General features: G+C 34.9%; 2 protein-coding genes and 1 pseudogene across 2 annotated transcripts in view; 2 read left to right on the forward strand and 1 right to left on the reverse strand.

The window, feature by feature from the left end:
• Nucleotides 1–21,311, forward strand: part of LOC135225251 (dnaJ protein homolog 1-like) — a 23,294-nt gene extending 1,983 nt beyond the window's left edge. The window contains exon 2 of the mRNA XM_064264583.1: nucleotides 21,244–21,311. Within this exon, the coding sequence (XP_064120653.1) occupies nucleotides 21,244–21,311 (68 nt within the window). The remainder of the gene's footprint in view (nucleotides 1–21,243) is intronic.
• A 2,557-nt stretch (nucleotides 21,312–23,868) lies between these two features.
• Nucleotides 23,869–24,707, forward strand: LOC135225253 (dnaJ protein homolog 1-like; annotated as a pseudogene).
• Nucleotides 24,708–25,049: 342 nt separating this feature from the next.
• The window catches only part of LOC135225254 (dnaJ protein homolog 1-like), a 2,969-nt gene continuing 2,759 nt past the window's right edge, over nucleotides 25,050–25,259 (reverse strand). Inside the window, exon 2 of the mRNA XM_064264584.1 lies at nucleotides 25,050–25,067. Within this exon, the coding sequence (XP_064120654.1) occupies nucleotides 25,050–25,067 (18 nt within the window). The remainder of the gene's footprint in view (nucleotides 25,068–25,259) is intronic.

Genomic DNA, 25,259 nt, shown 5'->3' on the forward strand with positions numbered 1-25,259 from the left:
ATTTGAAGAAAATGGAATAATCCTGCATATATTCATATATATACATAATAAATATACACTATGAATACCCTTGTACTATACATACCACAAAGCCATCAACAGCCGGCATCGGTTGACGTAATAATTGTCCCCCATCCGCAAAGATTGAGAATGGCCTCACGGAAATGAATGGGAGCCAACTTTCGGACTCCATCAGGAGAAGTGCTTTCGAAGTTGGGCCAAAACGAGGCACCGTTTTTAATAGATTCCTGTTTATCTGAGCTCCTGGTTTAATAGTCCGGTTTGAATTAGTTGTTGGGCGATCGGAGTGACGTCGCATTTTGTTTGGGATGAATCTGAAGTTGGAAATATCTCTCTCTCTCTCTCTCTCTCTCTCTCTCTCTCTCTCTACTCTCTCTCTCTCTCTCATTGAGAATGTCTCATTGAGAAGGCTTGAGAAGTTAACCTAAAGACATAAATTGCTGAAACTGATTCTCTCTCTCTCTCTCTCTCTCTCTCTCTCTCTCTCTCTCTCTCTCTTCTCTCTCTGTCTCATGCTTATCCGTCTCCGGGGCACTTATCACTGCCAAGCAACACACGCCAGACTCAGACATTGCAACTTGCAACTTGCAAAATGCCTCTCGTCTCGTGTCGGTGCAAAAGAGGCTTCATCTTTCTCTGTGAAGTTTTCCTGCTTCGTAACTTTTCTGAACGTTTGTAAACGTTTGCAAAGGTTTCCGAGGCGTTTATGGATACATTAATGTTTCCAAAACGTTTATCAATTCATAACTGTTTCCCAGACATTGATAAATATTATAAATGTTTCGCAGGCGTTTATAAAAGTTTAGATTTGTATATTTTACCCAAATATCATTCAATATCCACCTTACACCCAAGGGGAATTATACACAGACATCCAACATCCATTTAAATATACCTCGGGGATAACTTACACCCAAGGGGAGTTATTACATACAAATTCTCCCTTCCCCACCAGGATTCGAACCCTGTCTTCTTGGGGCTGACACAACGCCAGATAGTGACTTACACTAAGCAGCTATCAAGTCCCAATCTGCCTTCTTCTTTCTAATCCTTATTTCCTATCAAGATGGATATGGGAAGATGACAGAGAGAGAGAGAGAGAGAGAGAGAGAGAGAGAGAGAGAGAGAGAGAGAGAGAGAGAGAGAGACTGGGTGATGATGCTGCTTCGTCTATTTATGCAGTAATAAGAGTCAATCAGTTACTATTAGCGGGACAGAGGGCCATCTTACGGAATTTGGAAGAAAAAACCTAATAAATATCAAGCAAAACCCCAAACTATTATACTCATACGCGAAAAAGATGAATAAAAGAAGAATAGAAATAGGCCCTTTAAAAAATGAGGGGAGAATAACGACTGAAAAAAATTAATTGAGCAACATATTAGCAAAAATATATAAGAGAAATTCACCCCTAGAATAGATAATGAAGATAATGATATAGAAGTAAGGGATGAAAATAGTGAATATTTATCAGACATAGATATTAATGAAGCCGATATTGTGCAGGCTATTTAAGAAATTAAAAATGGATCGGCAGCTGGGCCAGATGGTGTCCCTGCTATTTTGTTAAAGAAAGTAGTTCATTCTATCGCAAAGCCACTTGCAATATTATTAAAGTAAAGATTTATGATGAACATAAATTAGTATATATTACCCCTACTTTCAAAAGTGGATCAAGAATAGAGGCAAGTAATTATAGGCCTGTGAGTCAAACATCACATATTATGAAAGTGTATGAAAATGTAATGAAGAAAAATATTATGAAACATTTAATAAAAAATAATTTGTTTAATATAGGACAATATGGTTTTGTACCCAGAAAAAGTACACAAACCCAACTGTTAGTCCACCGTGAGAACATATATAAAAATATGATAAACGGAAAAGAAACAGATGTGGTTTATCTATATCTAGACTTTGCAAAAGCTTTTGACAAGTAGACCATAATATATTAGCGAAGAAAATTAGAAAACATAATATAGTGGACAAAGTAGGAAGATTGATAAAAGAATTTTTAAACAACAGAAAACAGATATTTATTACAAACGATGAGAAATCAGATGAAGCTAAGACAATATCCGGTGTGCCACAAGGTATAGTGTTAGCTGCATTGCTGTTTGTTATTATGAATGCAGACGTAGACAGTAATGTTAAGGACTCGGTAGTGAGTAGTTTCGCCGATGACACAAGAATAAGTAGAGAAATTATTTGTGGTGAAGATAGGAACTCGTTACAAAGAGACCTTAACAAAGTATATGAATGGGCAGAGGTAAACAGGATGGTATTTAACTCTGATAAATTTAAATCAATAAATTATGGAGATAAAGAAAGGAAGCTATATGCATATAGGGGACTTAATAACGAGACAATCACTAACAAGGAAGCAGTTAACGACCTTGGTGTGATGTTGAATAGGAACATGTTATGCAATGATCAAATACCAATTCTATTGGTAAAATGCAAAGCAAAAATGGGAATGTTGTTACAACACTTCAAAACAAAAGCTGAACACATGATTATGCTTTGTAAAACGTATGTTCATATTCCACTTGAATATTACAATATGATATGGTACCCACACTACCAAAACGATATTGCACAAATGGAGTGTTCAAAGGTCCTTTACAGCTAGAATAGAAGAAGTTAAGGATCTTGACTACTGGGAAAGACTACAATTTTTTAAATTAAATACTCTAGAAAGAAGAGAACGCTACATGATAATACAGACATGGAAACAAATAGAAGGAATTGCCGAAAACATCATGTTGCTAAAAATATCAGAAAGAGCAAGCAGAGGTAGGTTAATAATGACCAAAACTATAACAGGGAAACTAAGGAAAGCTCACAGGACATTAATCCACTACGCACCAGCATCGACAATGCAGCGTCTATTCAAAGCGTTGCCAGCTCATCTGAGGAATGTATCAGGAGTGAGCGCAGATTTGTTTAAGAATAAGCTCGACAAACATCTAAGCTGCATCCCAGACCATCCAAGATTGGAAGATGCAAAATATACCAGAAGATGCATCAACAATTCTCTGGTAGACATTAGAGGTGCCTCTCACTGATAGACCTGGGGCAACCCGAACAAGAAGTAAGGTCTGTAAGGTAAGGTAAGCTCTCTCTCTCTCTCTCTCTCTCTCTCTCTCTCTCTCTCTCTCTCTTTGATACCAATATATATACACCTGGGTTAGGTCCAGCCTTACATTGCAAATTTATGTTAAAAGTCAATTTATCCCGAAAATGGACCTTGTACCACCGAGGGGGTATCACTGGCTCACTGCTACCCCCTCCCCCCCCAAAGCTGATTTATGACAAAATAAAATTCCTTTGATGATGCCGCCCACTCACCCACCCTTCACAAACGCTTTTTTTTTTTTTTTTTTTTTTTTTGCCAAGCGAAAATATTCCGTTCACTCATCTATTTTACCTGAACGAAAATAAGATTAAAAGTATTTTGTTTCGCTTTTGGTTACGACCAAATTTCGACCACGGTATAGAAAGAGAACTGTTTCTGTCAACCAATGAGGCAAAAGGATCTATTCAATTTCTGTTTCCGTCCAATTGGAAGCCGCTTAGTTTACAAATTCTGTCTATCCGTCTGTCTCTGTCGCGTCTCTTAATTGCCAGGTTCTGGTTTGTGTCATAATGAAATGAGTCGTTATCATGGGATTCTAATCCATCATATCATATTTTATATGCAACAATGACGTTTGAATTATTTTACTGCAGCAGTTTGGAGTGGCTTTATCTCCTTGGAACTGAGGTAAACCATTTTCATTAACTCGAATATGAGATAAAAAAATGTTTCATTAACTGAAATATGATTTTCTTTCATTCATAATGATGACATTTACTCTGCTTCGAACGTGATATAAAAAATAGGATTTTTAAAATATTTTTTCATATTTTGAAATGATGAAATTCGTACCTAAAGTAATCCAGCAAAGATTATTTATCATTTATGTTGCAAAATCTACAACAGACTTTTTTTTGCAAAGGATTGTACATAAAATATCCTATAATCTTATTTATTTAAAGTATCGTTACCTTGAAAAAAACATATCCAGTCTAATTTTAGACAAAAACGGAAGCTTTGTTTACAAAACCTCGTAAACAGTTTATGTAAAAAGCTCAATTATCTTAATAAAACAAGTGTTTGAAACCGTCTAAAGGTTTTAAGTATATTTTAAATATTCTAAAAGTTTTAAGTATATTTTAAATAGTCTAAAGGTTTTAAGTATATTTTAAATAGTCTTAAGGTTTTAAGTATATTTTAAATAGTCTCAAGGTTTTAATTATATTTTAAATAGTCTAAAGATTTTAATTAATTGTATAGTTAAAGAGTCTCACAAACCCCTCCATTTGAGAGAGAGAGAGAGAGAGAGAGAGAGAGAGAGAGAGAGAGAGAGAGATAATACTCCTCGGGTACTAGCTACCACTAATTCTTCAGCCTGAATGACGTCACATGGTTATCAAAGCAGCGCCTTTGTAACGGCTACTCCCTCGACGCCTCGGAGCCGAAGACCTTCCGGGAATCGATCCCCAGGCGACCATTCAACCCTCTCTCTCTCTCTCTCTCTCTCTCTCTCTCTCTCTCTCTGTCGGGTAATCAGGGTCATCAGGTGTCAGCCAGGTGATCTGTAAAGTCAGGTCTCAGCTAAGGTGGTCAGCAGGAGGCAGGTGTCAGCTACGTGATCTGTAAAGTCAGGTGTCAACTAGGTCATCAGTTAAATCAGGTGTCATCTAAGGTGGTCGGTAGAGGAAAGTAGATTAATTTTGAGTGTATATAAGCTTTTATTCTTTTTATCTTTTGTTTATGTGGCAATAAACTTAAAAGTTTACGTTTATTGATTGTGATCTCTCTTTGGCGTCGCATTCTTCGTGTGAAAGGACGAAATCTATCATAATTTCGTTTAGTATTTTGCTAAATATAGACGTTCACTTTTTTTCTATGACTTTCACTCCCCCTTTCTTTCCAGACACCTAACTTTGACTATCTTCTTTATCTTCAGGTAAGTTCTAAGTGAAAGTGGCTTTTATAAATAGAAAGGAGACTGTCCTAGGCATAAGATATATTCTCCACAAGTGTTAAACTTTCTCCCCTCCTTCAACTTTCCCCTGATTTTCACCATTTCCTTTTTCTCCAGACACGTTCCAGATTAAAGGAACTTTCACTAGTAAAACAGAGAGCATACTAGACACTGATCTTTCAATTTTCTCTCTTCCTTCGGTTTTTCCATGTCTTTCACTTTTCCTTTCTTCAAAGACACCTTCCAGGTGAAAGTGGCTTTCATAAATAGAAAGGAGACTGTCCTAGGGGTAAGATATAGTCTCTACAAGCTTCCAACTTTTTCCCTTCTTTCTGTCTTTCCCATGACTTTCACCATCTCCTTTCTTCAAGACACGTCCTAGGAGAAAGTCACTTTCATAAATAGAAAGCAGCCTAATTCAGAAGGCGATGAATATTCCCAGACGGCGCGACGGGAACAACAAACAGACAGGAATCACTGAAGAAAGTGGGAATTCTTCCATGTTTGTCGAAACAATATCTGGAGATTTGAACGCCATTGGAGAGTCTGCTTGACGCAGATGAAAAGGAATTCGTTCAAGTTGACGTTCTCTTAATGACAGGGCTTCGGAGTGAGAGGTGGTTCCGAAGGGAATGGAGTGATGGAGACGCTGATTGGGGGAAATTTTAAGATGATTTCGCTCGGAGTCGAAGGCTGATCGATTCGGTCATATCCCCAAATCGATCGGTGCCAGAATTGGGGAGGTGATTTTACCGATTATCTTGGAGGGAAATGATGATCAATTTGGGTTCAAATTACCTTAATTTTGAAATAATTCATCTTTCTAATAATTATTTGTGAATCTCTGAAGATAAAATTAGAGGATAGCAGGGATTTATGAAGTCATATTTCAATTTTTCCCTCTAACAAATTCAGCTGGAATTCACTCCTTTTCGTCTATGACGTAACTGGAATATATGAATTCCAGGATTCCAGGCATGCTTTATGCCTAAAATTCTCGAGAAGAAGAATCATTAAAAAGGAATAGTTCACATAAAAGATCTATCGTAATTACGAACTCTTTAAAAAAAAAAAAACCTACCTAACAGTTGTAACAACCTCCCACAACTCTTTTGCAGAAGAAACTTTAACTCTCGAGAAATTAGAACATAAACAAAGGTTAAATTGACGTCAATGTGGCGGGATCGCTGCACTATTAACTCTCCCAAAATAGTGTAAAATCTCTATTTTTCGAGTTTATTTTTAGATTAAAGATCATTGGTGAAAAGGTTTAAGGAGACGATCCAGTAGTATAGACTCTTCAGAAACGGTCACTTAATCCTCTGAGTATAGCTTTTAGTGTATAAGCCTGATTGACAACTTATTACATGGACTCTCATTTCAAAGATGATCCACAAGATTTCTATATCTTATGCATATGGACGATCCAAAGTAGGTTATTACATACAAAGACCATCAGGAAGAATCATTTTAAGAAAACCAGTGTTAATTATGATTTAGAGATTAGGAGTTATGCAGAGACGATCCTTTAAAATGAACGTATTAGAGACGATCCTCAGAGAAAGTACTTCTTTTTCACTTCCATATGGACTATGCATATCTGTTTCTAAGATTACCGCCAGAAACGGATCATTTTAAGAAACTAGTGTTTGTTGTGAGTTAGAGATTAGAACTTACACAGATCATTTAAAACGAATAAATCAGAGATGATCCCAAGACAAGGATTAACTGACAGACGATCATGTGAGTCCCAAAGATTGCCAGAATTTGAGAAAGAGAACAGAGTATAGGCAAATCTTTCGAATTAGTTAAGACGAAGTCAGAGCCAATCTGCCGAACGCAGCCATCGTTGTTTACATAAATATCTCTGACGTCATGGAAAGAGGCCTTTGTATTTTCTAGTAACAAATTAATTACTCAAAAGGTCTCTCTCTCTCTCTCTCCCATGCAGTGCTGATGCTTAAACCCAAAAGAATTTATTCATTTCTGATCTCGACTGAAATTAGTCTCTCAAACGCCCAGCGCGTAATTACTTTTGAATGAATGATGCAGAGGGCGGTTTTAATTCGCGATTTCTGAGGTCGCGTATGACGCAATGTCCGTTGCTCACATTCTACTCATTCTGGAATGAAATAATCCCCTCCCCTCCCCCCTGCCCGCTTTTAAAGCCAGGGCACCAGCGACATCAGAAATTCCATAAATGCCTCTCGTCCTTTGGGTTGGATGGAGATGAATCTCGGCGTTGCAGGATTGCGATTCAATGTGGGATCTTTAACACTGGTTTCAGGGCCTGAACGTCCTCTGAAATTCATTTGCCTTACATTGATCTGACAGACTTATCTGAAATAGACATCAAATAAAACTGTTTTGGCACCATTTTCCAGACCTTGTTACACCTGCAGACGATCTCTTTCAACTCTCTCGTGCCTGAATTCGAATTGCCTCTGGGGAAGCCTTCAAAAAGGACTCAAAAACTTTTGCTAATGATGTATGCTTTCTGGTGCCCTTAGAAGGCGCTTAGGATCGGAGGAGCGACCGTAAAAGTATATCTGAAGGTGGAAATTCCTTCTCTGTCTGTTGTCAACGAACTTCGTGATCTTACAAAGTAATTTGTAAAGTATATAACTTTTCTAACCAGTGTTCTGAACATATAGAGAAACATTACTCTAATCTTCAACACTGAAAAAATAAACATATTGGTAAGGTATATTACTCCTTAGGATATTTTCAAGGAACAGTCACGTCGGTGATAAAGTTGAACTGTAAATGAAAAGAGCTATTAAACGTTTTACGTTGCCATTTTTAAGTTACAGTGAAAAACAAATTCTCTCTCTCTCTCTCTCTCTCTCTCTCTCTCTCTCTCTCTCTCTCTCTCTCTCTCTCTCTCTCTCTGAAAGAGACAGAAAGCGCCAATCAAACAGTTTTACAAGATCTTTTTCATCTCTTGAACGAGCTTGTCTGTACCAAATTGCCGTTGAAGACTGCCTAATTGCAAGTTGATTTTCCTTAATTGCTGTCTGAGTCAGACTTTGGATGCATGAATAGAGTCCTGCTAGTCTTTCCCAGTCGTCGTAAATTAGGCTTGAGGACTCTTATGGGCTCAGACTTTTACCAGAAGGAGACGTCTCACTTCTACCTTGGAATCTCGACTTGAAGACCTCGATTTAACGAAGATTTCTTCAACATAAAACTGATGTACATATTACAGCATAATCTTATTTGCTTCTTTGGGGTATAATGACTCTGTAATGATTGCGTATTCAGTCAGTTTGTGGCGTATGAATAGTGCTTATGGGAATTTTTGGTTACGTTGTAGATATCGGTATAATCAATTAAATTTGCTTAGTTTCGGATTACTGGAAAGTTGAAAGTCTTTCCAAGACACTAGACACTTCCATGACTGTTAAAAGATATAGTTCCCCCAAAAAATCTTCAGTTCAACAAGAAAATAACCCAAAAGAAAGGCAGGAGATAAAAAATGGAGAGAAAATAGCCTGAAAAAAATGAAAGAAACGCATTTCTAGTTGCTTTAGCATTTGCTAAATAAACGACTGGAATTTATTTCCTCTTTGAGGTCACATGAAGAGGTTCTGGGTGTCTCTCCTGAGACAACAAGAGAGCGTCTCTCTCTCTCTCTCTCTCTCTCTCTCTCTTTAGCCTTGTGGGGCTTCCGTCACAACAGAGGAGGAAATAGACCTTCTATTTATATGGAAATAATCCCCCAGGCATGAAGAAAAAAGTGAACTGGAAACAGTTGATGCATTTTGAGTCGGACGAAATTTGATCGGATTAAGTCCAGAGGTTTCTGACAAAAAGGTTTAGTTTATCTTCGTTCTCTCAGGGATGGAACTTGATCAGTTGATAGGTTAAAAGACATTGATTCTTAAACCAGAGTTGTAAAAGGACGATTTTAGTAGAGGGCAAAAAGGGTCCAAAGGAAACCAGAGGGATATAAATCAGTTATACGTAAAGTTGAACCAACTGCTGTATCTTACATAGAAGGACGAAGTCCGACGATTTTATATAAAATCAATACACTGCCGACATACTTTTTATCAACTCTTCTCAGCTCTCCATAAAATATCCAGAATTCTGGAAAGGGAATTCTATGAAAAAATAAAGAAACAAATTTTTTTAGACAACGTTTCTCTCTCTGAGTAATTTTCCTCAAGACTGGTTTCAATCTTATTGTCACCTGAACTGTTTTCTTTGCTCTGAATTCGATGAAAAGAGAATATTAAATATTATTGTAGTCTATTCTTGTTGTGTGAGAGAGAGAGAGAGAGAGAGAGAGAGAGAGAGAGAGAGAGAGAGAGAGAGAGAGAGAGAGAGAGATCCGTGACTCCCAAGTCCTGGTCATCACACAATCGCTAAACAGATCCCGTGCTGTATGTAGGGTGAAGAGAGGTCATTGTCAGAATTTAGGGTACAGATTTTGGGACGAACTATTTTCATTTGGAATTCGTCATTCAAGGTTTTAGTTGTAAAGTTAGCACACCTGGGATTTAATTATGGTTAAAGTTTTAGGTTCTGGTATAAGTGTAATATTGTGATGCGTTTTTAAGAATATCTTTGATTTGTAACATTTCCTTTATAGAGACAGACAGATATGCACACATTGATTGACCACTCACATATACATAGAAACAGACGAAAGAAAGATTGACACACACACACACATATACAGACGCGCAAACACACACACAGACACACAAACACACACAACACAAGCAGAACCTAACCTAGAAAGGTAAATATTATACGAACTAATAATTCATTTCATCAAATATCTGTAAGTTTTGCTTCATGACTGATTGTAAAAGCTTTATATTTTATGGAATGCCAGATTCAGTGACTACGTAGACAAATATACAGACAATTGGATAGATAGAAAGAGAAAGAGATAGAAAGAAAGGAAAATAAATGTAAAATCCAGCAAATAAATTTTTTCACATATCTTTAATTTTTTTTTTCTCGACATAGAAATATTTATGACTCAGTAGCTACATAGACAGACAGACAGGTAGTTAGAAAGATACATGGAAAGATAGGGAGACAGAAAGAGATAGATTGACAGAGAGAAATACAGACATTGCACAAAAAATAACAAATAATCTGTCTTTGTATCAGTTTTTATCGTTTGTGAAATTAGTTGCTTCGGCGCAGTGGTGACCTCAGCCACGGCCCATAAAACTCTCAGCCGACCCCCATGAAACTCAGCCTCAGTCCGGTAGTGGAATGTGTTGTTGGCGCCTATAGAGCTGCCATAAGTACGATCATGGCTAACTTTAACCTTAAATTAAATAGCAGCTACTGAGGCTAGATGCAATTTGGAGTGTTTGATGATTGGAGGGTGGACAATCAACATATCAATTTGCAGCCCTCTAGCCTCAGCAGTTTTCAAGATCTGAGGGCGGACAGAGAGTGCTGACGGACAGACGAATAGCCATCTTAATAGTTGTCTTTTACAGGAAACTGACGAAGCTATCTATCTATTTCTTTCTTCACTTTCAAAGGAGAATTTTTCACCTTTCCCCTAAAACCCTCTTTACAACAACAATGTACCCCCTGTATGTTTATTTATTTATCTATCTATACAGCTGACAAAAGGCCTTGCTTTGTAAACAAGCAGGTTTACTCTGAATAGCTCTGCTGAAGCAGACATTCTGACCTGAAATTCAATATCCCACGTCGGGTGGATTTCCACTTCCTGGCACAGATGGACCTTTTCCCTCTACCTGCTTCTGGGCTCAATTTGGCTTAAAGATTGTCTTGAATCTTTGGTCGTTATGGGTTTTATTAATGTATTCTCTGTTGTAAATTGTTTAAAGTTCCATTTGCTTTAAAGCCTCTAACTCTTAAAATGATACCAAAGTACTTTTGTCTTTAAAATTAACTTTAATCTTGAGTCGCTTCGATTTTGACTGTGATTTTTAGAAATTCAAGATCAAGAAAACTTTCGAAAAACTCCAAACAATTCAAGATGAAAGACAAATTTTAAGGATAAATTTATCTTAAAATCAGGTATATATTAAAAATGTTCACGTATCTGTAAAGAGAATGTGGTTTTTAGAAATTCAAGATCAAGAAAACTATTCTCTTTACAGATACGTGAATATTTTTAATATATACCTGATTTTAAGATAAATTTATCCTTAAAATTTGTCTTTCATCTTGAATTGTTTGGAGTTTTTCGAAAGTTTTCTTGAGTTGGAATTTCTTTAATTTATATTCTCTAAATGTTATGAACAGACAATGGTTCATCAGGTTCTTTAAATTTCAAAGCAAACGGGACTGGAAAAACTGGCAGTGAATGAGACCAACAACAGAGGAAGGAACTCTACAAACAAAAATAAGGTACCCTAACCCAATTTATTATTTATAATAGTATACATTATCTACAAACTAGCCAGTAGCTAAACTTATTAATAACTTTAAAATGAAAATAAAAAGTAAATACATAAATGTCAAAAACTTACAAAACTAATTGAACCAATCAATAATACAAGAGCAGCACAGTAAATAAATCCCACAAAACATAGGGGAATTACAATAAAGGATCACATAATCACATAGTCAATTAAGCTTCACAAATAAACACAAATGACTGAACAAAAATTACTGAACAAAAACTGGAGCAGTGTAGTAAACATTAAAATACTTAGTGATTATACAACAGAAATTATACACTGAATTACACAATTCAATATAGCGAACTTTTGTCTCAAAAATACTCTAAGTCTTAATAACAAGATATAAAGACCAGAACCACAATAAGGTTAACACAGAAGTGAGCTCACAAAATATCACACAGACGAATTTGTCGTCGAGACAGCCATATGCGGCCATTTGAAACGAAGCCACTCAAACAGACTAGTCAAACTTCCAATGCAACGAACAGACGAACTTTGTCGTCATGACAACCACATGCTGCCAACGGAGATGAAGCTACACCAACAAACAAGGAGATCGCCAACCTCTTGTCGAGACCAACAGGTAAGCAATACCTGCAGCTGCTCCATACTGACCCCTCAAAGTCTTGCTACTGACTGACTAAAATCAGCCATCGTCCGGGCAGACGTCAACTCACTTTACCCCAAAGAGGAAAGAAGAACAGGTTAATGGGTTAACAGGTAAAACAACACTAAGGAACGTGGAATACGATTGTTCCAACAAATTAACCTGACGCTAAATGTTTCCTCATTCTGTTTTTGGTTTTCAATGTTCCTACTATGAGATTCAGGGCCTCTGTAACACGGTTTTTTGGACTTTGCTCCTTGTCAAAGCATGGGATGTAGCTGAAAGTTGACATATGCATATTTTACAACCACACACAAATTTTGCCAGCATTATCAATAAACCTAAACCCGATAGTTTTTTAATTTTTATAGAGTAAAAATTATCTACCGCCGACGCCATGGCCAATGATTACGAGCCAAGAGTCGAAAAACATTCATTACGTAAGCAAAGTAAACATCTTTTGACGAAATGTTGCCCCCGCCATCCACTAGACAGAAATTCATTCTCCTTGTTCCATCGGCTCTGAAACCCGAAGACTTTATGAATGGCGGAACGATACCTGTGGGTGGGGTATCTGTGCTAGCGTAGTAATACTACTGTAGCAGTAGTGTCGCAACAGTATATGAGTAATATACATGAATTAAACGTTTAGGCCAACTGCTGGGATCCTTGAGGATCATTTAGCACTTCTTACAACTACTCGAGAAATGAGTTTTTATAGCCAGAAGTTAAAATTTTGTAATCCAACAATGCCCATGATAGCCTTCAGTGTTATCCTGAATTATAACGAGGCCAAAGTGGGTGGAGCCTCATGAAGTTATCATTCTGACGATAATTACTGGTGAAGGTTTAAAGCCAAAATACGGTACTGGCTATTTTTTTTTCAGTCAATAGGTAGATAGCCAATAAATAAAAATTGCTTGACATTGGATATAGTAGTTATCAAATCAAGCTTGTCTACTATGTTTTTGAAAATTACCAACTATTCCCTACATCTTGTCAATCTGATTGTGATCTATAAAGTAGACTGTAATTTCTTAGGAAACTTATTTTGGGAGTTAGACTAATAATCGAAGAGTTTTTGTATTTATTAACATATTTTGTTGGTTTGTTCATTATGACAATTATCAGTGGAGAGGTTTCAGAGTTCATAAAGGTGTGCTACTTTGCTTGTATTTAAATTTGTTTGTCATTGTTGCCAGAGGTTTAGCCTTCGTTACGTATAGCCAATCATCCATCGAGAAAGAGGGAAGAAATGCTGTCATAAGTTACGTAACGAGTGCGTTCGAAACCTTTTCTCTGAGTAAGTTAGCCCGTCTTCAAAAAAAGCCACTTTTACATTGTAAGTCCCAAATTTATTCAACCTACGTAATGCAGAATGCAGTCAAAATTTATGTGTCCATATAATGTGTATTCTGAATAAGCGTTATATTTATGAAATGCATAGATAAAAAGTTATTGCGAAAAAACCGTGTTACAGAGGCCCTGAATCTCATAGTAAGAAGGTTACGTCCATTTAAAGTCTCTCTCTCTCTCTCTCTCTCTCTCTCTCTCTCTCTCTCTCTCTCTCTCTCTCTCTCTCTCTAACCTTTGAAAAATATTGAAATAAATTCTTAAAGATCTTATTTAATTACTGTTCTTGTGTAAGGCGAGTTAAAAATCTCTCTCTCTCTCTCTCTCTCTCTCTCTCTCTCTCTCTCTCTCTCTCTCTCTCTCTCTCTCTCTCTCCACCCAATGGAAAATATTGAAATAAGTTCTTAAATATCTATCAATTCTTAAAGATTTCATTCTATTACTGTTCCTGTGTAAGGCAAGTTAATAATCTCTCTCTCTCTGTCTCTCTCTCTCTCTCTCTCTCTCTCTCTCTCTCTCTCTCTCTCTCTCTCTCTCTCTCTCTCTCTCTAACACACACATGTTGAAAACTCAGCCCTTACTTTGTAGTGTAGAAAATAAGCCTCGTTATTCTGTATTTTGTGAAGCATATATAGCTGCTTACATATTCAGCATCTCGTGACATATATGTCCCCCGAAATTCTTAACAGTGAAAAGAAAAAAGAAAAGCACAACTTCCTTAAAAAAATATTTTTGTTTACGCTGTTTCTAGATGTAATTAACATTTTAGAATAATTTTGCTGGTGGGGCATTTTGATTTTTGAGAGAGAGAGAGAGAGAGAGAGAGAGAGAGAGAGAGAGAGAAGGGGGGGGGGGGGTATTTTTCCTGAATCTATATATTTGCTTTTTTATTAATTAAAAAATATGATAAAAATAAAAAATAAAAATTCTACAATAATAATAAATAGTATATTAATAAAATATTTTTTTTAAGTAAGCGATTATTTTATCAAACATCAATTCAGGGAGCTCTCTCCTTTACTCTGTGTTTTCTGAATCATTTCGAAAAAATGTAAAAATATTCGAAAATATGGATTGAAAAACAAATAAAATTACAAATTTTGGAAAACTAACATTTCAAAGAGTAATCAAAGTAGTAATACGTCTATATGCCTCTCTCTCTCTCTCTCTCTCTCTCTCTCTCTCTCTCTCTCTCTCTCACGAATGTGCTTTAGTCGGAGTTATTCCTTGCGGATCCTGTCGCAGGATATTGCCTTGTCCATCCTCATTTCCTATCTCCTCTTATGAGTCAGGAGTCCTTTGCAGGACTCGCCACCAATCTCCTGTGAGTGACTGACCTCTTGAAAAGGGAGGAACTTAGAAGTGGATAAACTAATGAAAAGAAGAGATTGGATACGTTATCTGCAGAGAGAGAGAGAGATGAGAGAGAGAGAGAGAGAGAGAGAGAGAGAGAGAGAGAGAGAGAGAGAGAGAGAGAGAGAGGGGGGGCCTTAAGCCATAAGCAGAAGAAAAACATTACTATTTTATTAAACTAAAAATGTTTTTCAGTAATTACAGAACAAACTATCTTGAATATCAGTTAAAAAGGGTAGGCCTCCACTTTGGAGGGGTGCCGATCGTAAGAGATCGTAAAAATATTTGCCAAAAATACACTATTCAAGACAGGCTAATGAATTTATCAGGCATTATTTGCACTATAATAACGCATATTCTCTGTGAGTTTTATCATCCTACAGGGAAAATAAATGATTTTATGAAAAAAATGTGAAATTCAGGGCCCTAGTTTTGAAGGTTATTTGATGATCGGTGAGAAACTACAGTCTTGAATAGAAATTCGGTCTGACAGAATGTTTGTATATCCCCCTAGTAAACATGCACATAAAGTATTATCAAAATAGAACAGTAAGTAAGCACGTAACAACAAAAAAAAGAGCAACAACTTCAGGCAAGTTCAGCGAAAGCCCCGCCGAAAAATAAGGCTATAGTTAGGAAGAAATATTCATAAAAAATTCAACCTCGATTTAGGGACAAAACCTTCTGAGATTGTAGTTATTATGTCACTTGATAGCCTAAAACTCTAAAAATTATATTATGTATGACAATCAAAGAAAAAAAACCCCCACCCCCCATCCCCCCTTCCCGAAAAAACCAAACCAAGAGAAAAAGCGAAAAAGCTATTTTTTCTGAGGACAAGAAACTTGAAAAATTTGTTGTTTAGATACCCCTAAAATGGTTTTCTGAGATGAAATACTCGTAGAAAAACGTAGAAAAGACATTGACCAATTTAGAGGGATACTATACTATTTTTTTTTATATTTGCGATTTCCATATTTATCGGCTGCGCTTTCGCTTCAGTTGTTGCTCTCTTTTTTTTTTTTGTTTACGTGCTTATTTACTGTCATATTTTGATAATAATTTATGTGCATGTTCCAATGGGATATACCAACATTCTGTCAGACCGAATTTCTATTCAAGACTGTAGTTTTTCACCGATCACAAATGACCTTCAGTACATTTTTTTCTTAAAATCATTTTTTTTTTTTTTTCTTAAAATCATTTATTTTACCCTTTTGTAGGATGATAAAACCTCACAGAGAATGATGCGTTATTATAGTGCTAATAATGCCTGATAAAAAAATTCATTAGCCTGTCTTGATTAGTGTATTTTTGGCAAATATTTTACGATCGGCACCCCTCCAAAGTGGAGGCCTACCCTAAGCAAAAAACTGGGTGATTTATTTCTTATTCTTTTTAATAGAATAATGTTTCCAAGTACTTATTTCCGGGAACGTAATCACCCAGAATAACCTGTCGAATATATTTTTTTTCAATAAATTAAAATAAAAGCTTGCATTTATTAAAGGTAAAGACTAATTTTCAAATATTACATAGTTAATAATGACGAACAGATCTCCCCGCATTTCAAATCTGAAAATACAATATTTTTAAGTATTCCCTTACAATCTTATAATTAAGCTCTTAATCGTTTATTTCATCCATTTTTATCCAAATTCTGCTTCCTATACTTTCATCAATTGCCCATTTTTTCCATTACTGCCTTTTTGTCTTAATTCATAATAATACCAGAATCTTTAAAATATAAAATGTTATGATAGCTAATTATCGAAGCAGCGATCTTCTGTCATTCGTTAGATTCAAGTTCCCTCGATGTTTAAACCACATTGCTTCCCTCTCTCCCTCTATCTCTCTCTCTTTCTCTCCAAACTTCTGTAGAACTGTAGCTGCATAATTTCACTTTTCAAAAATCGAGAATAATCGCAGAATAATCTCGGGCATATGATAATCGCAAGTAGGATCCATAATTATCCGAATAATTATGCCTCGCTGAATTTCCCGTTTTGCTCTCAGGATTTGAAGCTGCGAGTTTCGGGTTATGTATGACGGTTTTTCGTTTCGTTAAATATGCAAATTTTATGTTTATTTATTTATCTTTTTCACATGAAAGGAATTTGGTTTATGTGGTTAAGCTTAGCCAAGCTTTTTCATGTTTTTTTTATTACTATAAATATTTATATCTGCAAAAGTTTCTGATTTTATCATTTTTATTATTCGTTCGGAAGGAAACTGGTATGCGGTTGATTTTAGCCAAATTTTTATTTTCTTTTCTTGAAAATAAACATAAAAATCTGTTAACATTCTAGTGTTTGTTCATAGACTTTAGTCAAAACTGAAAATAAGGCTACAGGCAATTAGAGAATGCATTTTTAAAACATATTTTTCTGTTATGAAAATAAATATAAACATCTGTTAGAATTCAACAGTTTTTATGGAAAGCATTTGGGAAAACCAGAGAATAAGACCTCAGCCAATTTCAGAAGACACAGATACAACTTAGATATAAATATAAAAAGGAAAACATTAGGTAATACAACAACAACAACAACAACATCAAATACAACATTAAAAACATGAAATATGAATATCTTCTATGCTTGTACAATAATTTTAATGAATAGTATTTGGACAAAACTTAGAATAAGGCTTTAGATAAATGTAGAATTCCCAGATACAACTTAAAAATAAGCATTACAACAACTAAAACAACAAATCCAACAACAACATCACATACACCACTGAAGTGTTAAAATGTGGATATCTGCCATTTCTTTACAATAGCATTTAGGAAAAACATGGAATAAGGGTTTAGATAAATGTGGAACTCGCAGATACAACTAAGATGCAAAGATAAACAACTTCAATACAAAATACAACAGCTACAACAACGGCAAATACAACACACAAATCTGAACCTGGTTTCAGACGCGTTCCTGTCGGGCTGGAAAAACAAAACAAATTTTTTGCTCCCGAACAATTTTAATCATCTGAATTGGACATTTTTTTTTCTTTTTTTCCGCCGCTTTTGAGGACAAGGTTACAGCCGGTAAACATTCTTTCTCTCTCTCTCTCTCTCTCTCTCTCTCTCTCTCTCTCTCTCTCTCTCTCTCTCTCTCTCTCTCTCTTTCTCCGGTTGCTTTTATGGGATTTTTACTGCCTAGATTTCATAAATATGTTTTACCCCGTGATGGAATCGTGATCTTGTTTGTCGAAGAGAATTTGCGGTGGGGAATGCATATATACATACATACACATTATGATACCCCTTCGGTATTATTTTCGAGGTAGAACGATTTAGATATGAAACAACTTTCGTGGCTTAATGTTTGTGCATATGAATTGTCATTTTGAGGTGATAATAATTCACACACACACACACACGCACACACACACACACACACACACACACACACACACACACACACATATATATATATATATATATATATATATATATATATATATATATATATAATATCATTCGAGCTACAAAAGTCCTTTAAATATCTAAAATTCACTCTACTTGGAACTGATATATTTTCATATATGTACCGAAGGGGAATTTTTTAGTTGATAATAATTTCGACCCCATCTTATATATATATATATATATATATATATATATAATATTATATCTATATATATATATATATTATAATATATATATATATATATATATATATATGTATATTATATATATATGTTATATATTATATATAGAATAATATAATATATATATATATATAATATATAATCCATTTATATAGTAAAATATTGGTTAACCTTTAATAAAATGGCCTTTTAGTCTAATGGGCAGGAAAAACGAACAGTTTATGTTAAAGTTATAAAACTGCTGGTAAATTAAGTTAAATACCTATATTTAGGTTAAAATCTATCATGATTTAAGCTAAATAATGTACTATTTTTGAACAATTAGTAAACAAGAGATATTATTAGTTATTATCATTATTAAAATAATAATAATAAGATGATTATTACATGAATAATTAATAATAACTTAATAATAATAATAATGCAATGTATTCCATGGTGTCATAAGTCTAGAATATTGTTATATAACTAGATTCTGTTATATAACTAAAATCTTGTCTTATAATTAGAATCTTGTGTCAAAAGACTATCAATCATTAGAATCGAGTATCATAAGACTAAAATTCTATCATATAGCTAGAATCTCTGTCTTATAACTAGAACTCTTCAAGAACTTTTGTACTTGCGCAATCTTTATGTAAAAAATACAAAAAAAGAGGTACTACATATCTCAGGGAATTTTCACCGCTGCTGGGCATTTGTCATTATCATTAAGATGGGTGTGGCGTGAATGCGGAGCAATTACCCAAGACCTGTTGACCTTGGCTTGACTCACTCACGGCGAGAGAATGAGTTGTTAATCAGGACATATTAAAAAAAGATAGACCGATTTCCCTGTAAACAAACACGGTGAAACTGGATTGAGCTAGTTCTCAGTACATATAAAATGTGAGAGATGATAGCCTCGGGCGGTATACTATGTACGCCTGCACACATGATTATGCATGGTGATTTGTATATAAATAGGTTGGTTTCCTTAATCACAGCTCATTCGGAACAGACGGCTACAGGTCAGCAATCTAGAATTAAGGTAAGTAAAATTTTAGACGACAATCCTTAGTACCTTATTAGCTCAGTGAACAGCGTATACTTTACTTACGCTTAGTAACAACAACGGGTGGAACAGGCAAAGTCTATGTATTATTAATTAATAAGTCTATTTTATAACGTGAACAACATTGGAGTATTGTGCTGTCGAACACTTTCACTGTCAACACCGTTATAGTGGCCTTAGACGAAATTCCTAGAAGTTTGTAGATATACGATTCTTTGCGTTTGGTCTAATTTTGTTGAGATACTACGAACTAGCTTTATGTTAAAATACTATATATATATTTAGCTCAATGTGTCAGTAGAGAAGGGATCAAAGAGAGAGGGAGATAGATAGAGAGAGAGATAGATAGAGAGATTTACGATTATCTCCTATCGTCGTCCGCTTGAGATAACGGTAGACAGGCTGAGAGTGAAAACAGGATGCGTACCTACAGTTCGTTACCTAAGCATAATTTCCAGGTGAATTAAAAGTGGTCAAAATTAGCTATAAGAGGAGAAATATTACATTTCTTGTACAGAATCTTTCCTAAATATTGAGTTATTACTCAAAAACTGTGGCAAAGTAAAGGAAGAGACATTGTAGAAGCAAAATTTGTCTCGTTAAGAAGAGAGAGAGAGGAGAGAAATATTTTGGTTTGAAATTTTTAAATCAGCTGTTCTAACCGAGATTATTTCGCCATTGTATAAGTATACTAATAATAATAATATAATTAATTACGTCTCTAATACAAATCGCATTGCAACTTGCTAGTTTTTTTTCCGTGTTTTGCATAGTTTTTTTTTTCTACAAGTGGACGTTTGTCCTGGAATGCATTTCATACGCGTAAGACGTAAACAAACAGCGCCTCAATGGCGGCCGTTGCTAGCTAGCTATACGAGTCGAAATAGTTTTCTTCTGTCTTCTGTGTGGCCTCTCTTTTTATTTATTCACGCTCAAACAAACGGTTTTTTCAGACAAGTTTCCGAGAAATCAGCATATCTTGTAACAGCCTGACAATTCCTGGGCTATCATTAAATGATCAGTGCGCTGTGTGTGAGAGAAACCAGCTCCAATACGTAGGCATGTCTTAGAACAATTGCCGAAATACTGTTTTCAAAAGTGGCGATAGGGTATACCACCATTCCCTACGTAACGCATCCTCCTAACATTGTTGGTGATAAACGGAGCTAAAGACCTTTTCTACTCCGATGTCAGAAGGATGCGTTATAATGTACTTTTCTTGAGGGTGGTATATTGTGATCGTACATCATGGTCCTGTACCACCCGTTTTTTTAAGTGATATGAGACAAACAAATACTTAAAAGTCTATATAAAAGAATGACGAGTTCCTGGAGGCACCTTTATGGCCAAACCTAGAACATTAATGAACTTTTACATTCTGAAAAAATTAAACAATTCTTTCATATAAGAATAAATTTACAACCAACCACTTGGACATTCTTTAAGCAAATTTCTAAAATGATTAAAAAGAAAGTCTTAACATTCTGAATAATAATAAAATTGTATTATTTTCCTATCCTATCTTTATTATTATTTAATTATTATAAAAGAAACCTATACTATCCCAATATATCACCAATAGATGGTTAGTAAAAATATTCCTAGCCAAATGTATAAATTCAATTGTGCTGTGGTCGATACTAATCGGTCCATACTCTGTAACTATATTGAAAATAACATTTTCAGTATTCCTAAAACCTTTCCATCTAATATGGTATAAATTTAAGCTGTGTGATTAGCATTGATGCAGAGAGGATTTTCTTTTACAGTGAATCTGAATAAATCTCTACACAGACTTGCTCTTGCTTGCTTGCTTAGCACTAAGAAACACGAGCTGTCATAATGATGCGGCAGCAGTGTAGTAGCCCTATTTTGCTAGTATATCTAAAGTGTGTGTACTTCATCCACCATCGTAATACTTGGGGTAAAAGTTAGGCAAAGATCGATCGATACTGGCTACCCTCTCACTAGGCTTCTTAGGATAGTCCAAGTTAGGTAGTAGGTTAGTTAAGAGGCCGAGCAAGTCCTAATAAGTTTCCATGAAGAATTTTATATTATCAAAAATATTATATTTCCTTATTCAAAGCTAGATTACCTAATCTCTGGTAGGTCTTTTTAATCTAAGAGATCATAGTAGCTATGATCCGCAGTGGAAATTTTCACGAGAGAAAGGTATTTGAATGTAGAATACAAGAGCACTATACTTCAGTTAGCAATCATCTTGCTTGCTTGCTTAGCACTAAAGAAACACGATCTGTCATAATGATGCGGCAGCAGTGTAGTAGTCCTATTTTGCTAGTATATCTAAAGTGTGTGTACTCATCCACCTCGCATACTTGGGGTAAAATTAGGCAAAGATCGATCGCTACTGGCTACCCTCTCACTAGGCTTCTTAGGATAGTCCAAAGTTAGGTAGTAGGTTAGTTTAAGAGGCGAGCAAGTCCTATAAGTTTTTCCATGAAGAATTTTATTATCACAAAATATTCATATTTCCTATTCAAAAGCTAGATTACCTAATCTCTGGTAGGTCTTTTTAATCTAAGAGATCATATGTAGCTATGATCCGCAGTGGAATTTTCACGAGAGAAAGGTATTTGAATGTAGAATACAAGAGCACTACTACTTCAGTTAGCAATCATCAATCTTTTTGAAAAGGTTAAAAATTTGAATAGTGAAATGATTCCCAGAACCCTTGCAACACTATACTTAAACTTTTTTCAAAAAACACTCGAATGGAGAATACAGTTGAAAAGACTGAAATTTGATCGATAGGTATACTATATGATATATTGAACCTAGAATAAAAGTCGACTCTGTTTTATTCAGCATTTCTAACAACCTTTCATAAACTTAGCCTATATGGTATTGAGATAGAAACTTTCGACTTGTTGTTAAATAAAGGCGAATGATTGACTGACTATTCAACGTGCAATTATTATTACTATTATGAAAACAGTTTTATAATCCGCAACGATGCAGATGAGATTACTCCTTGCGATATTTACAAATAACTTTTTGAATGAAGAATACAGTTATTATTCTTTTGAAAAACCATGAATTGATCGACGGATATATGTAAACCTAGAATGAAAGTTTACTTTTTTTTTTATTCATTTTTTCTAACAACCTTTTCATAAACTTAGCTATATGGTATTGTGTTAGAGACTTTCGACTGTGTTAAATAAAGGTGAATGATTGACTGACTATTCAACTTGCAATTATTAACAATTTTATAAATCTGCAACGATGCAGACGAGATTACTCCTTGCAACTATTTAAAACTTTTTAAAATGATTTTTATTTTTTGAATAAAGAATACAGTTATAATCTTTTTTGAAAAACTTAATGATAGAGAAATGATTTTTACATATATAATATAGATATAACCCCTGAATAAAGAATGCAGTTATTAATCCTTTTGACAAAACTATTTGAATAGAGAATTGTTTTCCCAATCCCTTGTTGCGACTACTTAAACTTTTTAAAATGACTTTTGAAAATAAGAATACGCCAGTTATTAATTCTCTTGAAAAGACTTATGATAGAGAAATGATTTTACACACACACATATATATATATTTATATAACTACTGAATGAAGAATACAATTATTAAATCCTTTTTGAAAAGACTATTTAATAGAGAAATTATTTTCTCAAACCTTGCGATGACTTCTTAAACTTTTTAAAATGACTTTTGAATAAAGAATACGCCAGTATTAATTCTCTTGAAAAGACTTATGATAGAGAAATGATTTTTACACACACATATATATATATATATTTATATAGATATATAACTCCTGAATGAAGAATACAATTATTAATCCTTTTTGAAAAGACTATTTAAATATCCATTACTCTGATTAAGAATAAATCCAAAGGGGAATATATTTGGTTGTCCTCTTTTAATTTACATATATAGTATATAGCTCCCAGATAATTCATTCAGCATTGTTTGAATATAAAATGCGCATTAGCGCAGCCAACCAAACTTAGTTCTCATCAGCATGGACTATTACAAGATCCCTAGGTATCTCCCAAGATGCTTCAATGGAAGATATTAAAAGAGCTTACCGAAAAATGGCACTTAGATACCATCCAGATAAAAATAAATCATCGGATGCAGAGGAAAGGTTTAAAGCCATCTCGCAGCTTATGAAATATGAGCGATGTGAAAAAAAGCGGGAGTGTTACGATCAACATGTGAAAGTTAAAATGAAGGATGAGGAGGTACCTAAGGAGGGTGAATAATAAACTCGCTTCACATATACCTCTACCCATACTAGCGATCCCAAAACTCGCTTTACATATACTCTACTAGCAATCCCACGCTTACATATACCTCTACTAGCATAGTCGACATACCACTACGCGCTCGCTTTACATATACAACTACCACTACTACTAATAGCGGTCCAATGGACGACATTTTCCATCAGTTCTTCGGCACCCACGGTAATTTTAATCACTTCTTTAATAACTCTGACGACGACGACGACGATGATGATGATGATGATGATATTCATATGATGAGAGGCATTGGTAGGCATCGAATGGGAGGTTTCAACTGTAATCACAAACACTATCACAGGGGGGGAAGGCATCATCATCATCATCATCAGGATCCTCCAATCTACCGGGACCTGTACGTGACTCTCGAAGAAATAGCTCAAGGAGTGATCAAAAAGATGAAAATTCACCGCGGAGTGTGTTTAGCGATGATGAAAAATATACCACCAAGAGAGAAGAGAAAATATTGAGCATTAACATTATGCCCGGTACAAAGGATGGTTTTGAGATCAAATTCGAAAGAATGGGAGACGAGTCGCCTGGCAAGGTCCCGGCTGATATCATTTTCGTTATTAGGGAAAAGCCTCACCCGGCATTTAAGAGAGACGGTACTAATTTGATCTATTCGGTCAAAATCCCCATCAGAGACGCCTGGTGTGGTACCAGCGTGTCTGTCCCTACTCTGGAAGGCCAAAGGGTTACACTCGATGTCAAAAATATAATTATCACACCTCAGACGAAGAAGATACTCTCAGGATATGGTCTACCTTTTCTTGACAACCCTTCCAGAAAGGGTAATATCATTGTTCATTTTGACATCCAAATTCCAGATTTATTGATAGAAAACGTCAGAAATAATCTTTTCAAATTATTGCCGATAGTCGTTAATGCATCATTATTATTATTTAAAATAATAATAATAATAATAATGAAATTTATCACGTTCCCAAACACCAGAGAGTCTTAAAGGATCGAAAAACTAATAATTCTCTCTCTTTCTACTTGTCTCGTGAGAAAATTCTTGTTCCTTTTTTTTTAAATCAATTTTAACACGTCCTGAGACTTTTAGACATTAGTTTTTTTTTATAAAAATAATAATGAGACAGAAGAGTTTGATATTTTTGCCTTATCATAATAAATATATATATAAAAAGATATACATGTATTTATTTTTATACCAAGAAATGCTGATTACTGAAGAGAGAGAGAGAGGAGAGAGAGAGATTGCTCCAATAACAACGATAGAGACATTTTCATATTTTTATATGATAGTAGGAACAAAATGTTAGTTGGGAATATAAAATTCAATTTATAAATCAAAGACCAACTGGTGATAAAAAATGACAAAATAGTCCAAAAAAAGTTTAAGTCCAAAATCCCCCCTTTCGTCATCCGTCATTGTTCTAATAACAATGATAGAGACGTTATCATATTTTTAAATGATAGTATGGACAAAATGCTAGTTGGGAATATAACATTCAATTTATAAATCAAATTCGAATTGGTGATAAAAAAATGA

Source organism: Macrobrachium nipponense, chromosome 13 (genome assembly GCF_015104395.2).
Source record: "Macrobrachium nipponense isolate FS-2020 chromosome 13, ASM1510439v2, whole genome shotgun sequence".
Taxonomy (NCBI): domain Eukaryota; kingdom Metazoa; phylum Arthropoda; class Malacostraca; order Decapoda; family Palaemonidae; genus Macrobrachium; species Macrobrachium nipponense.